Source organism: Poecilia mexicana, unplaced genomic scaffold, assembly GCF_051168715.1.
Source record: "Poecilia mexicana isolate PSO_F unplaced genomic scaffold, ASM5116871v1 scaffold_1, whole genome shotgun sequence".
Taxonomy (NCBI): Eukaryota; Metazoa; Chordata; class Actinopteri; order Cyprinodontiformes; family Poeciliidae; genus Poecilia; species Poecilia mexicana.
Genome location: NW_028263370.1, coordinates 22,916,723 through 22,929,994, shown reverse-complemented (window position 1 = coordinate 22,929,994; position 13,272 = coordinate 22,916,723). Strand labels below are relative to the sequence as shown.

At 41.2% G+C, this 13,272-nt stretch overlaps 1 protein-coding gene across 2 annotated transcripts in view; it reads right to left on the bottom strand.

Moving 5' to 3' along the window:
• The window catches only part of lef1 (lymphoid enhancer-binding factor 1), a 64,596-nt gene that overhangs the window by 13,396 nt on the left and 37,928 nt on the right, over window positions 1-13,272 (bottom strand). Inside the window, exons 5-10 of one of the 2 annotated variants that reach the window (XM_015008650.2) lie at window positions 9,587-9,677; window positions 7,946-8,065; window positions 6,866-7,028; window positions 5,791-5,898; window positions 1,943-1,985; window positions 1,381-1,422 (exon numbers count right to left, since the gene is read on the bottom strand). In XM_015008650.2, the coding sequence (XP_014864136.2) occupies window positions 1,388-1,422; window positions 1,943-1,985; window positions 5,791-5,898; window positions 6,866-7,028; window positions 7,946-8,065; window positions 9,587-9,677 (560 nt within the window). In that variant the 3' untranslated portion in view covers window positions 1,381-1,387. Of the gene's footprint in view, window positions 1-1,380; window positions 1,423-1,942; window positions 1,992-5,790; window positions 5,899-6,865; window positions 7,029-7,945; window positions 8,066-9,586; window positions 9,678-13,272 lie in introns of both variants that reach the window. The other variant, XM_015008649.2, reaches the window with a different exon arrangement.

The window sequence follows — 13,272 nt, the reverse complement described above, 5'->3', positions numbered from 1 at the left end:
TCTGGGATCTGTATAAATTGAGGGCTTGGGGAGTTGTGGCAGTATCCCCGGTATTATGCATATTAGTTTAAGGCTGTCACTGAGAATCAGCCGGGGTGTCCATCCCGCCGCGGCTAGGCGCTGCTAATTATTGGATCAGAGATGAAGTGGCTTTTTTGCGCTTGCGCTGACGGCTCTTTGAAAACCGGCTGTTTATATAAAAACGGGAGACAAAAGGAAAAAGCAGAGCGGCCTAATTTTGGGTTCAGAGAGCCCCGTTGGGTCAAGAATTGATCAAGTGGAAAACCTTTGAGTCGTTGGACCGACTTGTCACGTCAGCCCGGATTTTTCTGGCAGCGGAATAACGGGATCCTCCCAGTGAGGAAAAATACTGCTGCCTTTGATACAAACTGAAACATCTGAATCTAAAGCTCCACGCAACTTTAGCGTGTTAAAAAAAATGGCTGCCTGTGTTATGAGAGCTTTTCAAACGCCCAGAGACCCCAGAAGCCATGAAATCTTATTAAGCCGAAGCATCTCATTAAGGTCCTGCTTCATCCAACCTGTTCTGCTTTACAAAGGCGACATATGCAGCCCATATGGACACCAAGCCTCCACCAGCAGCAAAACAACATAATCCAGCTCCTGTCAGGACGAGACGCACCGAGTGCAGCTTTCTGACCTGCCAGTCTGGGTTTGACCAAGATCTGGTTCAGTTAAACTAGACTGTGATCAGAATCAATACTTGGTTGCTAATTCTCCCATTGATCATCCCTGAAACTGATCACTGAAACTCAGAAATTCAATCTTTTTCTGATCTGTGAACTCACCGTACCTAAAAAATACCATGTAGGGCTGAAACGATTAATCCTATTAATCGTGATGAATTGATTTTTGAAATAATTCAAATAAATTAATAAATTAATTGTTACAGACTCAAAAAAAGGCAATTTGCTGAAGAACAAGACTGACAGAGCAAGAATTAAGCAAAACCTGTACAAAAACATTCACATTTTTTCCCCAAGTTTTGAAACTTAGGACAGGTAAAGCTGGTACCTGGTCCAGTACCTTTCTGCAGAGATAATTCAGTAAGCTAGCATGAATTATGGGCTTTGCAATGTTGCATTCACAGACAACAAGAAAAAAATGCTTGAGAGTCAAATCTGGTCAAAACCTGTAAGGTTCAGACATTTTATACACAGCAGAACAGAAAACACACACATGCAGGCATTCGACACCGTTTGGGTTAGCATAGAGCGCTACACAATGGCCATGGTGAGGTTATGGTGGACCTGTTTAGGATTAGTCTGCGAGCGCAAGCTCTCAAGTCAGTGTTTAACAGTTTAAAAAGGAAACTTGACAAATATTAACCAGACAGGGAGGGCATAGAGGTGGTCTTACCATATTCTCAGATGTACGCCGTTTTCATTCTCTGGCCTGTACCTGCAGAAAATTGCATCTTTTTTAACAGTTTGTTGTTTTTCTTAACGTAACTGGACGCTAACCGTCCAAGTGGACTTACACAGACCATGAAAATACTGACATTTAACCTAAGGTGTAATTCTCAGTGGATTACAGCTGCAGAGCTAAGAGGAGGGCTTGAAAAGCGCAGATAAACAAGGTCAGCAGAGACATACTGTGGTGCAGAAAAATAGTGCAAAGCCCAGAATCTGTAAGTACTCCGAAGAAAAGGACAGACTAATCCCAAAGTAGGTGTAATATGTGGAGGCTATGGCAGGATAAAGAATGAATGGATTAGGGAATGCTCAGGGTACAAAAAAAACAAAAACAAGTCGGGTCAGAACGCTGATGGGTGATGAATTTGGATCACGTTTGGCTCTACTTTCATTTGCATTTAGTCCCGTTTTTAATGGGAAATAATTATGCAGCAAAACACCGTAGCAGATTATTAATCCCAAACTCCTAAATGCAAAAACCACACAGAAGCTGCAGCAGCACTCACCTGTGGCCGTTTCCTGCATCTTCTCCCTCTTCCGCTTCTTCTTCTTCCCCTAAAAATATACAGAGGAACGCATAAAGTGTGGCTCCAGCACTCACGCTCACTAGACCACTCGGATATCCTGCTGCTGACTGCCATGTTCACTCATCCCCTGCTGGGCAGCCGAGCAGCGAAACCCCAGCCTCCGCACTCCACCGCAACCCGCAACCCTGAGAGGAACCCAGCAACCGAGTGTCGTCTGCTCTGCACAGCCAGACAAGCTGCAAAAACACTAAACCTTACCCGGGATCATCGGTCCAGTTTAGTGCAGAAATCTGTTTAAATAAGACCAAACTAAATTACAGAGAACCTCAGCAAAATATAGGAGCTGGTTTTAATTCCTTAATATTGATTTAAAAAAAAGTTCTAGTTCCACTGGCTCATTATGTCACCTGTAACATGTTAAATTGTTTTAAGTGAAATAATCTGCCAGTGGAACTAAAACTTTTTCCATAAATATTAAAAATCTTACTTGCTGAAAAGCTACTTGTAAGTTAGTTTGGTCTTATTTCGACTCTACTAAAAGTGTTTTCCAAAGTGGAGCCTCAGAAAGTAAAAAAAAAAATTTAACCAGATTTTCAATTGCATAGATTTTTTTATCATATAATCTGTTACTTATAAAACTTAAGTTAAATTAACTTATTGAAATGTTATTTGTCGCGCTCGTCTTTCTGATAGCAGTGCTTCGATTGCAGTTTTCTGGATGATAGACGATCTTTAAGAAGCTCGAACTGCTGATTCAGGAACCGTCCAGCAGCCACACCGCAGTGGAAAACCCCAAAAATTCATGACCAGCTAAAAGCAGAGGCAGCATTTATGTTAAACAAATGCAATAATTATAAAATTGAGAATGAAAGAGAAAAAAAATGTCTAAAAGTCGATATCTCTTCACATATTTTGTAGCATTGTGAGAGCATTGTCTGTAGGCTAGCAAGTAGCTCCAAGGCGAAAAGCTAACGCTGTTTGGACGGCCGAATATTTGCACCAGAAACTAAAAATACTTGGTAAAACTAGCTGTTCGCAAATCTTTGTCAATATTCTGCTAATGTCAAAAGAACACATTTTTGCAATTACTGTTTAAAATCATGCATGAATAAGCTTGTTGTAAACAGGTAATGAGACGTATTCATAATTGAGCCGTGGCGCTAACGCTCATCTATCAGCCAATCAGAGGAGACATTGGTGTCTTAGTCAGTGACAAGCCCCGCCCACAGGGCGTGGCTACGTATGCAGCCTTTTAGGGGTGATGGAGGCGCCGATTTTACAGATGAGCTATGGAATCATCACGCTGGAATAATACATAACTTTTCATGAACTGTGATGATGTGAGCTGCACCTTGACTGAAAACCCCAAAACAAACCATCATCCTCCTACTACTTCCTGTCGTCTTCTTTGTTGTTTCTGTCAGCACTAACATCTGGTTGTAGATCACATGACTCGTGTGATGCTAAAAGCGTGTTTTGATATGCCTGAAAAAACTTAATTGAAAAACGTGTTTGTTTTTTTTAACATTTCCATTGAACAAATTTATTTCAAGTTGCTCCATTTTATGGTTAATGGCAACGCAGCTGGTGTGTGTTTTTGCAGTGCATGTTAAACTGCTCTGTCTACGTCTGACATCGTGAAGATGAGAAACAATAAGAGCAATTAAAATATTCTCTAAAACTGGAGCAGTATCCTCTGCAGAGAGCAGCACTCTCCTTCCAGTAAGGACATGTGAGGATTTATAGCTTCAGCTAAATCCCCAAAGAGGGGGACTAAAGGTATAGATAGCAGAGAAGAGTCGTTCTACTCAAATATGAGAAGCACTTTGGTTTCCAGCTGCAAAGTCTGCTAATCCACTTATTCATGAGCTAATCTGCCTTCTGCCGCTGCGGCAGGCGGCGAGGAGGACAGACCGAGCGAGTGTGGGTGAAAGGAGGGATGAGAGAGGTGCAGCACGCCTGAACTGTGTGGGGTTTCCAGGCAAGACATGCTTCCAGTCAACAGCTGGTGATTCACGCAAAGAATGAGTCAGGCTCTTATCTCACTGACGTGACTAACAGAAAGACGATCGACTTCTCCTAGGAAAGCTAGAGCAGCAGCTGATGCTGCGGCTGGGTCGCTCTCAGAGCAGCGGGTCGGCAGCGGAGCGGCGGCGGCACAAAGCAGGGGGCGCTGTCGATGTCCGAGGGGAGGCAGGTAAACACCACAAAGCACTTCGGTGGTGGAGTGAAGGTGAGTGCCGGAGCCACACTTTTAATAAAAGCTGGTGCTCTCTCTCAGAAAAAATATCACACGTCACATTCACACACACAAACACACACACGAGGACAGCTTTGGATACACACTCCTAAAGTGCTAAAGTTTGAAATCACATTTAAACTCTTTACTGTTTGGCTCCAAGCTGTCAGGTTTTCTTGAACAATTGTTCTCCAGGATTTCTGAAAGTCTTTTTCAAAGGTTTTCTTTGGACTTGGGCAGCTTCTTACTCCAGTGTTCAGCACTCCATTTTTAAAGGTAGACTCATTTTCGCTAAACCGCAAAACTTATAGATAACTTTTCCTTTAGCATTTGTTGATAACTTTAAAAGGCTCGGCTAATTCAGCATATATTTCAACATTTTGTATGAAACTACACACGTCTGGAATAACAGCGCATAACGTTCAGGTCAGTTAAATTGTTGCTCGAGGGTCGGAGTATTTCAAGAATATACAATCTGAATTTAAGCTGTTAGCACTTTAGCATTAGCTTCCATTAAATACCATGTTGATTTAGCACTTTACCATGAGCAGAACTAATGATTGTTATTAGAACTTCAGGATTAGCGCAACTAACTATTTAGTTAATATAATACACTTTATTTAAAAGGGACAATATGGCGCTCAAATATAAAAGCCATTTGAGGCGCCACACCAGATTATAGAATAAGCTAATTTGTTGGTGCCCATCCCTGCTCCTTTTTATGTGCTCCACTTGTCTCAAAATGTTTAAAAAGCAGCGCAAGTCCACAGAAAGCTGTTAACAGACCTTCTCAAACCTTGGAGAGCTATTGACCAAGAAGGTTTGGCTGCCTGAATACAACAAACTCCTCAACACTTCTGAACTGTTGCCAACAGGTGCAGACGCAAAGCATACAGGTGTAAACGCTCTGCAAAGCACTTGAATGATGCAAACTCCAAAAAAAACAGAAATACACATACAACAGAAAACACCTAGTGGTCTGGAGGACCTGTGTTTTTGTGGAGCTATTTGCAGCATTGTCTGTTTGGTTGCAGCATTTTTCCATTTTTGTATTTGTGCGTTTTGGAGTTTGCATCATTCATGAGTTTGCAGGCATTTTGCTGCACATTTGTTCCTCTCAGCTACTGTACTTTTGAATAGGAGAATATTCTAAAAACCCCTGTACATCCTAAACCTTTCTGATTGCGCGCATTCAGAAACACAATGCGCAGCTGGGGGGAGCAGAGGTGAACTCTGGGAGGAACAATCCGGCCTCCTCGGCTCGCTCTGACAGCTGCTTTTATATCTGAAGCTCTACGCCGATGCGGCACATCAAAGACCAGCATCACCATTACAAGGCAATTTTCACTCTCAGTGACAATAATAATCACCGTGATCCTAACATCCATCTCTGTGTGGATGGCACCATAACAGTGTTATGAATTACACATTATGCAGAAACAAAGGCTCCACAGACGGGCCCCATTAACACGGAGAAGGCTCCTGTGAATTAATGTGCACCTTTAAAAGACTAAATCACACAACAGACATAGAAACAACATGAATGCAAGCACGCGCACCGCTGCCGGTCTGTTCTGTTGATACTTACATAGTTGTCTCGAGCGGACCAGCCGGGGTAGAGCTGCATGTGGAGCTGCCGTTCCTTGCGGGCTAACTCATAATACTTAGCTTGCTCTTCCCGAGATAAAGCATGCCACTGTTTCAGTACAAAGATTACAGGGGGGACAAATACAGAACAGTTAATTGATATCATACAGCTGAATCTTCAGAGTTTGGTCAAAAGAATCCATTAATCATCCAAATGTTGCTGCTGATTTGAAAAAAGAAAAAAATAAACAATAATGTGAGGCAAGTCTTAAAATGAGTAAGTTTTTCTTATAACAGTTCTGCTTGTTTAAAAAAATTTCACTGCTACTTTCACTGCAGATATAGACAAGTCTAGTCAAAAAGTCGATTTTTCTACTAGAAATTTCCTGATTTGTGAAAATCAGAACAACCTGCCTTGGATCTCTCACTTTACAATATATTTTGGGGGAAAGGAAGTCATTAATTCACAGAGCATCATCATACATGAACCAACCACATGATGGTTTTCACATTGGCAAAGTCTTGAGTTACTAATCTGAATATTTTCCAAATGGCCGATTTAAGATGAATAGAAACGCTTCTATTCAGATAAGAATTAATAATTTCGAATGCGACCCAGGCCACCTGGGTATCCGATACGTATCGGATTCAAATGTGACCTAACGTCCAGGTCGCATTCATCTGACCTGAACGTCACTGATACTCGACAAATGTCACTATTCTGCGTCGCAGCCTAATTTACAATCACTTTTTATTCAAACTGCGTCGGCGAGCAATTATCATGTGATTCGAGCTGCTAGATCATTAGGGCTTTCAACACGGATCCAGATTTTTCACATTTCCAACTGAGCCATCATCAAGGCAGATTTTATGGCGCACAATTTGACACAGGACTGAATCTGCAGTAATTGGCTCAGGCAATCATCGCAAACTACAAAATCTCGTCGCACGCTGCGGTGATGCAGATGGAAGTCTTTGTAATTCCTGGGTCCTAAACTGTGATCTTTAGTCGATTTGAGCTGTAAAGAACAAAAAAACATCAGCTGCAGGGAAAATGAGTGGGACGCGTGACGTACCCTTCGTCCCAGGATCTGATTGATGGCGGCGCTCTCCTTCAGCGTGCATTCAGCGACCACGTTCGCACGCATCTCTTTCATGTAGAGCATGAAGGCGTTTAGCGGCTTCTTGATGTGCGGCCTTTTCGGCTCCTGCTCCTTTCTCTGTTCGTGCTGGGACTTCCTGCAGACGTCGCGGACCGAGGTGAAGAAAATCAAAGAAAATGGTTGGAAAATGAGAGAATGAAAAAGAGCGGAGCGGCACAAGGAGGAAATTGCGGTGCCACGATGGCGACTGGTTTCTCCCGGCCAATGGCGGGGCAGCGTGAGAAGCGTTGCCACGCCATGGGCCCCTGCCTCTTTAATCATGTGCAGTTGCACACTCGCAGCCCTTCATGCGAAGAGATTACTTCATCATTAATGGCAACCAAACTTTGTCCACAGAACATTGGAAAGTACTTAAAACCAAATGCTGAAATCCCCCCAGTGAGCATGCAGCGCTTTGCTCCCACTCTGACAAGTCTCATGGTACCAATGGGAATACCATAAAACACATGTGTCAAACTCGAGGCCCAGGGGCCAAATCTAGTCCACCATAGCGGAAATTCACGTATTTTTCCACAGTAATGCATAACTGTGAGTTTATTGCAAATTTTATGCAAAAATGCCCAAACACATTGGGCTTAAGTGATGCTAACTCCCTCCTGCAGGTGGCAGTATTTCTTCTACTGCCTCAGCCTTACTTGATATCAAGATGCAGTCCGTTTTCTACACTGCGAGTAACAAAAAGGTACTTTTAACGTCTTGCAGTAGCATAAAAATTACAACATTCCTTGCAAATATCTATAAATTGGCACCACAAAATCTGTGATTTTGATTGTAAAAAAAAAGGGGGAAAAAAATAAATAAAAAACAATCACAAAATCTTGGTGGATCCGATCAATGTGAATGGATGTTCAGGATTATTTAGTGTAAATAATTATCAATACACTTTAGCACAAAAGGCCCTATGAGAACATTTATAATGGCCTAAACAAAATTAAAGTGAGTTTGATACGGCTGCTATAGACAAAGAAACCCGGCCGTCTGAAGTGGACTTACATGTGCATGATGTCACTTTCATGTGGCGGCTCCTGTTTGACCTGCGGGTTGACGATGGCTGGATGAGGGATGCCTGTTGCGTGAGGGCCTGGGGGGCCAGGCACCATGTGGTGAGAGAACCTGCAGGAAGAAATTAAGCCAAACACACATTTTACTTTGAGTTTATTAGACCGTCTGAAATTCTGGCTACAAATTTAAAACATTCTGATTTTAAGGATTGTTTGGCGTTCTTATAGCATATAACTATATACTAAAGCTAAATGAGCAGAACAAAAAGAATACTTGCTAATGGCTAATAGCAGAGCTAATTTTTTATTTGAAAATGTTTAGCGCTGTTAGCTTCCTCTGTTTTTACGGATAAATTCTAATTTACTTCTTTATTTTGTAAACTTTCAGTTCAATAATGTTCAACATCTGTGTTGAATTTTTGTTATTGACTATTAAGAACTCAAGTAGTTAGACGTTTATATTTATGCTCTTATTTTGAAGTGAAAGTACTTCCCCTCGCGATGTATCATTTTTTCCCCCAATAACTTTATCTAAAACAAGAAACATACAGGAACAAAATAACTCGGAGAGCAAAATACAGATGTAAGTAAATATCTCAGCACTTTGTATAACTTGCAAATTATGTCAAAATTAAATTGGTGCTCGAGGGTTTCAGTCTTTCAATGGCAGATATAATTTGAATACAGGTTAGCATTCTAGCATTAACTGTCAATAAATAGCAACAGAGTTAGCGATACGCAACAACTGAAACCAAGAGTAAAGTTCCAAAAAATAAAAAAAATCAGACACTGTAGAGGGTGATACATTATGTTGCAGCAAATATTGCGTCTTTGACACATGGTGGATATCAACATGTTTGAAATTAGCATATTGCTTTTGGCTACCTTAACATTGATGAAAAAGTACTAGTTCCACTGGAAGATAATTTCACTCATAACAAGACATTTTCCCCATGTTATAAGTGAAATAATCTTTCAGTACTTGTTCATCAATAATAAGGAATTAAAGCTATCTGTAAGGTAGTTTTGTCTTATTTTAAGAGTATCAAGATATTTGGACTATAAACTAAACAAAAATTCTTTGGAATCACAACACAAAAACACAAAATCTTACTGGGTGCTATGCAGTGGTTGCAGAAATGTGACCATGGTTTAAAAATCCTTTAATGGTTTAAGAAAGTTGGCAAAACTGATTTTCGTCTTCAAAAGTGACACTAAATGTAAAATGGAGCCAAAAGCTGGAGGTAATCAGATTTTCAGGGAAGAGAGGATGAATGACTGGTTTAACACATTTGTGTGTTGCTTTCCACATGGCTTCACTCAGCCTGACACGAACTGAATAAAGATGAAACAAAGCAAAACAAAAACAAAAAGGAGGCTGGAAACCTATTTCTCAATCACAGAGTGAGTGTTGAAGAGACGAGTGCTTCAGAAGCTTTGATGGAGGTTAAGGAGATGCAGCAGCAGGGGGGGAGCTGGATGTGCAGTGCGGTCGGAGCCACAGCAGCGCTGCAGAACCAGCCAGACGCAGACCTCCCTGCTGCAGCTGCAGCTGCAGACCGGCTCTGCTCACCAGAGTCAGCGGCTGCTCTGCATCAGCATTAATCACCCAGAACCGCCGTGTGTGACTCACCATCCCAGAGGGGGCGTGATCTGTCCCACTCCTCCAGGAGACAGGGAGTAGAAGTTGGGCATGTCTGGTCCAGGATGATGCCTGGGCATCCCTGCAAACAGAAACCATGTTCAGATACAGAGCATACAGTCATAAAAAAGGTCAAGTCAAGTCTAGTCAAGGCACTTAACACTTTAAAAACATAATATAGTCATGAAAACAAATAGAAAACCTTACATTTTGTCTAATGCTTCATCAAAATGATCAAATATGTTGATCAATGTTCCAGTTACTACTAATCAAAGGCAGCTCTAAACTTCTAGCCTTGCTTTAGAGGAACTCAGTGTTTCGATTGTTTTGCAGTTTTCTGGAAGTTTGTTCCAGATTTGTGGTACATAGAAGCTGAATGCTGCTTCTCCATGTTTGGACCTGATTGGTCTGGAAAGTCGATACAATGACTGCAGATCTTTAATGTATTGTGGTGCTAAGCCGTTCAGTGATTTATAAACCAACAGCAGTATTTTAAAGTCTACTCTCTCAGTGTAGGGACTTTAGAACCGGGGTGATGTGCTCCATCTTCTGGTTTTAGTCAGAACCCCAGCAGCAGCGTTCTGGATCAGATAGATTTTTTTAGGCAGACCTGTGAAGACACTGTGGGAGTAACCAATGCGACTAAAGATAAACACATGGATGAGTTTCTCTAGATCTTGAGACTTTAGTCCTTTAATAGTGGAAATGCTCTTCAGATGACAGAAGGCCGACTTTGTAACCGTCTTTATGTGGTTTTGAAGGTTCAGGTCAGGTTTAAGCCTCTTCTCTAGTTTCCAGTTGTAATAACTGAAGGTGTGCTTTGACTCTATAGAACACATTCAATTATTCCAAGCATCATTTCAGAACATAGAAGGGTTCATAGTTACCCGGTGACTTCAAAATCAAGAGCTGTTACATCTGCATAGTTATGATAGATAATCTTATTTCCTGCTATAAACTGAGCCAGTGGGAGCATGTAGATATTAAATAAGAGGGGTCCCAGGATTAAACCTCCACATGTGATTTCTGACTGTTCCAATGAGTCCCTCTCCTTTAGTCAGACTCAAACCAGTCCAGTACTGGGACTGCAGAGTCAGATCCAGTTCTCAAGGTAAAATAACGAGCCAAATCTTTTCAGCTTGGTCTTGGAGAGCCTTGGAGCTCATTTTATTTTAGAGACTCTTCCAATCCCACAACAATGTTCTTTAAAGTCCTGGAGTTTAACTTTACTCAGATTTCATTGAGATTCACACTGAATGTGTTTTAAACAGTGAACGGTTCTTACAGTTAGGGTCTGAAAATGACTTCTGACTTCTGAAAGGATGTGCGCAGAGCCGGATCCCTTTCAGTGTTTCTGAAGCTTTTTCCCTGCTAAGCTCTTCAATCTGCAGCTCCTACCGAGCTTCAAGGTCAAGAGGTTTATTTTAGTGACACAACGTAGTAAAAACAGAACGGCAGGAGGACAAACATCTGCTTTCCTTCCTGCTACTTTCAACCCATCCTTCACTTCATTACGATTTCCCCCCCAAGCAGCCAGACTTACCTTAAATCTTTAATAAACATTTCTCCAGGTTTTTGGAGAAATCTGGACTTAGGCTGCTTGTCACTTGATGGGTTTTTGTATTTTTAATTATTGTTGACATTTACATTTTGGATATCTACTTTAAATCCTGTTTTATGTCAGACATTTTACATTTTTTGTTTTATTTAGAAAGATTCCACAACATGCCATCATGCAAAAAGTATTCCAACCTTAGCCCCTGGAAAGTTTTCATATTTTCTCATGCAGCAAGATCAAACTTCAAAATATTTCATGTGCAGTATTTTCCCAGACCATACGCAACTCTGGAGTAAAATTTGCATTTGTCAAAAAATGCATCATGTAGAGGAAAAAACCAATATAAGACAAGTTATACAGAGTATATACATAACCCTAACCCTAACCCAGTCTCTGACGCATCGATATCCGAGCTCTAAATCAGGTTGATCAGAACGACCCTAAAATCTGACTCTACTCCATTTTTGTTTTTTTGTTTTTTTGAAGAAGGAGCGTTCGGGCTCTTCTTCAGAGGTTTTTGTGTTGTTTCATTCCTTCAGTGGTTCTTGCTGCCACCAAAACGAGGAGCGGAACAGGTTGCTTAAAGGGCTTGGATCGTTTGTGCAGTGCTGCATAAGAGATCCGCAGCAGCTGAAAATGTAATAAATGATGCAATTGTTGGTCCCTAATCGAACAAAGACTACTGGACAATCTGGTGGGAAAACAGCCTGAGAATATTTGATAATGTGGGTTCAGCTGTGCAGGAGTTTTTCCACAATCATGTTTAGTTAAACTGGAGATAAAGTCATATGGACCAAATCAATTCCAGATTTGTATTGGTTTTGTTTTCTGCTTTTATGACGGGTCAATTTTGGCCTGATTTGTGTGAAAACATTAATATACCCAACATTTTTGAATAAACCCAATTATTCATGAAACCTGTTGATTTTGTGTGAATTTGAGAGATTGGAAATTCACGCAAAACCTCCGCAGCCCTCAAGAAAAAAAGCTGCATATACTAATTTATGTTTGCTAATCAGATTATTCCTGAATTCAGCTATTAACACTGGATTTTATTCAGGGGTATCAGAGTAAAAGGTGGAAGTGGATTCCAGACTTTTTACTTTTATATGCATTTTGCACTTATGTTCTACTTTCGACATCAATAGATCAACGCAAAGAGAAACTTAAAGATCTTAATCGATATTGTACAGATTGTTTACAAAGCACTTTTGTACAGACTGCACAGATTATTAATTTTCACTGTTCATACTGTACAGAATCTTACATCTTACATTTTATATTTTTATGCATTTATCTTATTTTTATTTGTATTTTTCATATTGTAATTCGATCTGTGTGTATGTGTATGCTGCAACTGCACAGTAATTTCCCTGTTGGGATGAATAAAGTACTTCTATTCAGGATATCTGGAGAGCGTTTGATCGAGAAGACGACATGGAAGCCAGGCGACTTGGAAGGAAAATAAATTATTATTAAATTAATAATTAAAATTATGGGAAGCCTTTTGCATAGTGCAATCCAGTGACATGAAAGGGAAGAAAAGGTCAGATGCCTTTCCTCCTCTATCATTCCCAGCCAAGGTCTGCAGAGGCCTACATCCTCTTCCTCAGAGAGGAAGGCCGAGTGGGAGGCTCCCATCTGCAGAGCCGTGGCTAATCTGCTACCTCACACTCCTCTGTGCGCTAGCCTCGTCCCTCTCACCTGTAGAAAACCTTTGTTTTCCTCTCGTTGCCACTGAAATCCAGCAGACATTCCCACCGGAAGCCGCCGATCCGTCTAATTCTGGTCCCCGTCTTCATTTCTTTAATTCAACATGCTTCTCCTCTGCCCCCTCCCTCCGCTCGACCTTCCATCCCACACAGCAGCCCCGTGCATATTAGAGCTCATAATGAGAAAATCCATGATTGTTTTTCATAATTAACGAGCAGATCAAAGTCTGAGCCCTCTGAAGGAAGCAGAGCAGCTATTGGTCGATTCGAGAGGGAGAGAAAGAGCAAGAGGGACAGCTAAAAAAAAATTAAAAAAGAGAGATTTGGTTTTAAGCATCCTCAGCTTAGCTCCACTGGTACACATGAATACGCCTGGGGAAATCATTTACAGCTAATTCTGCAGCCAG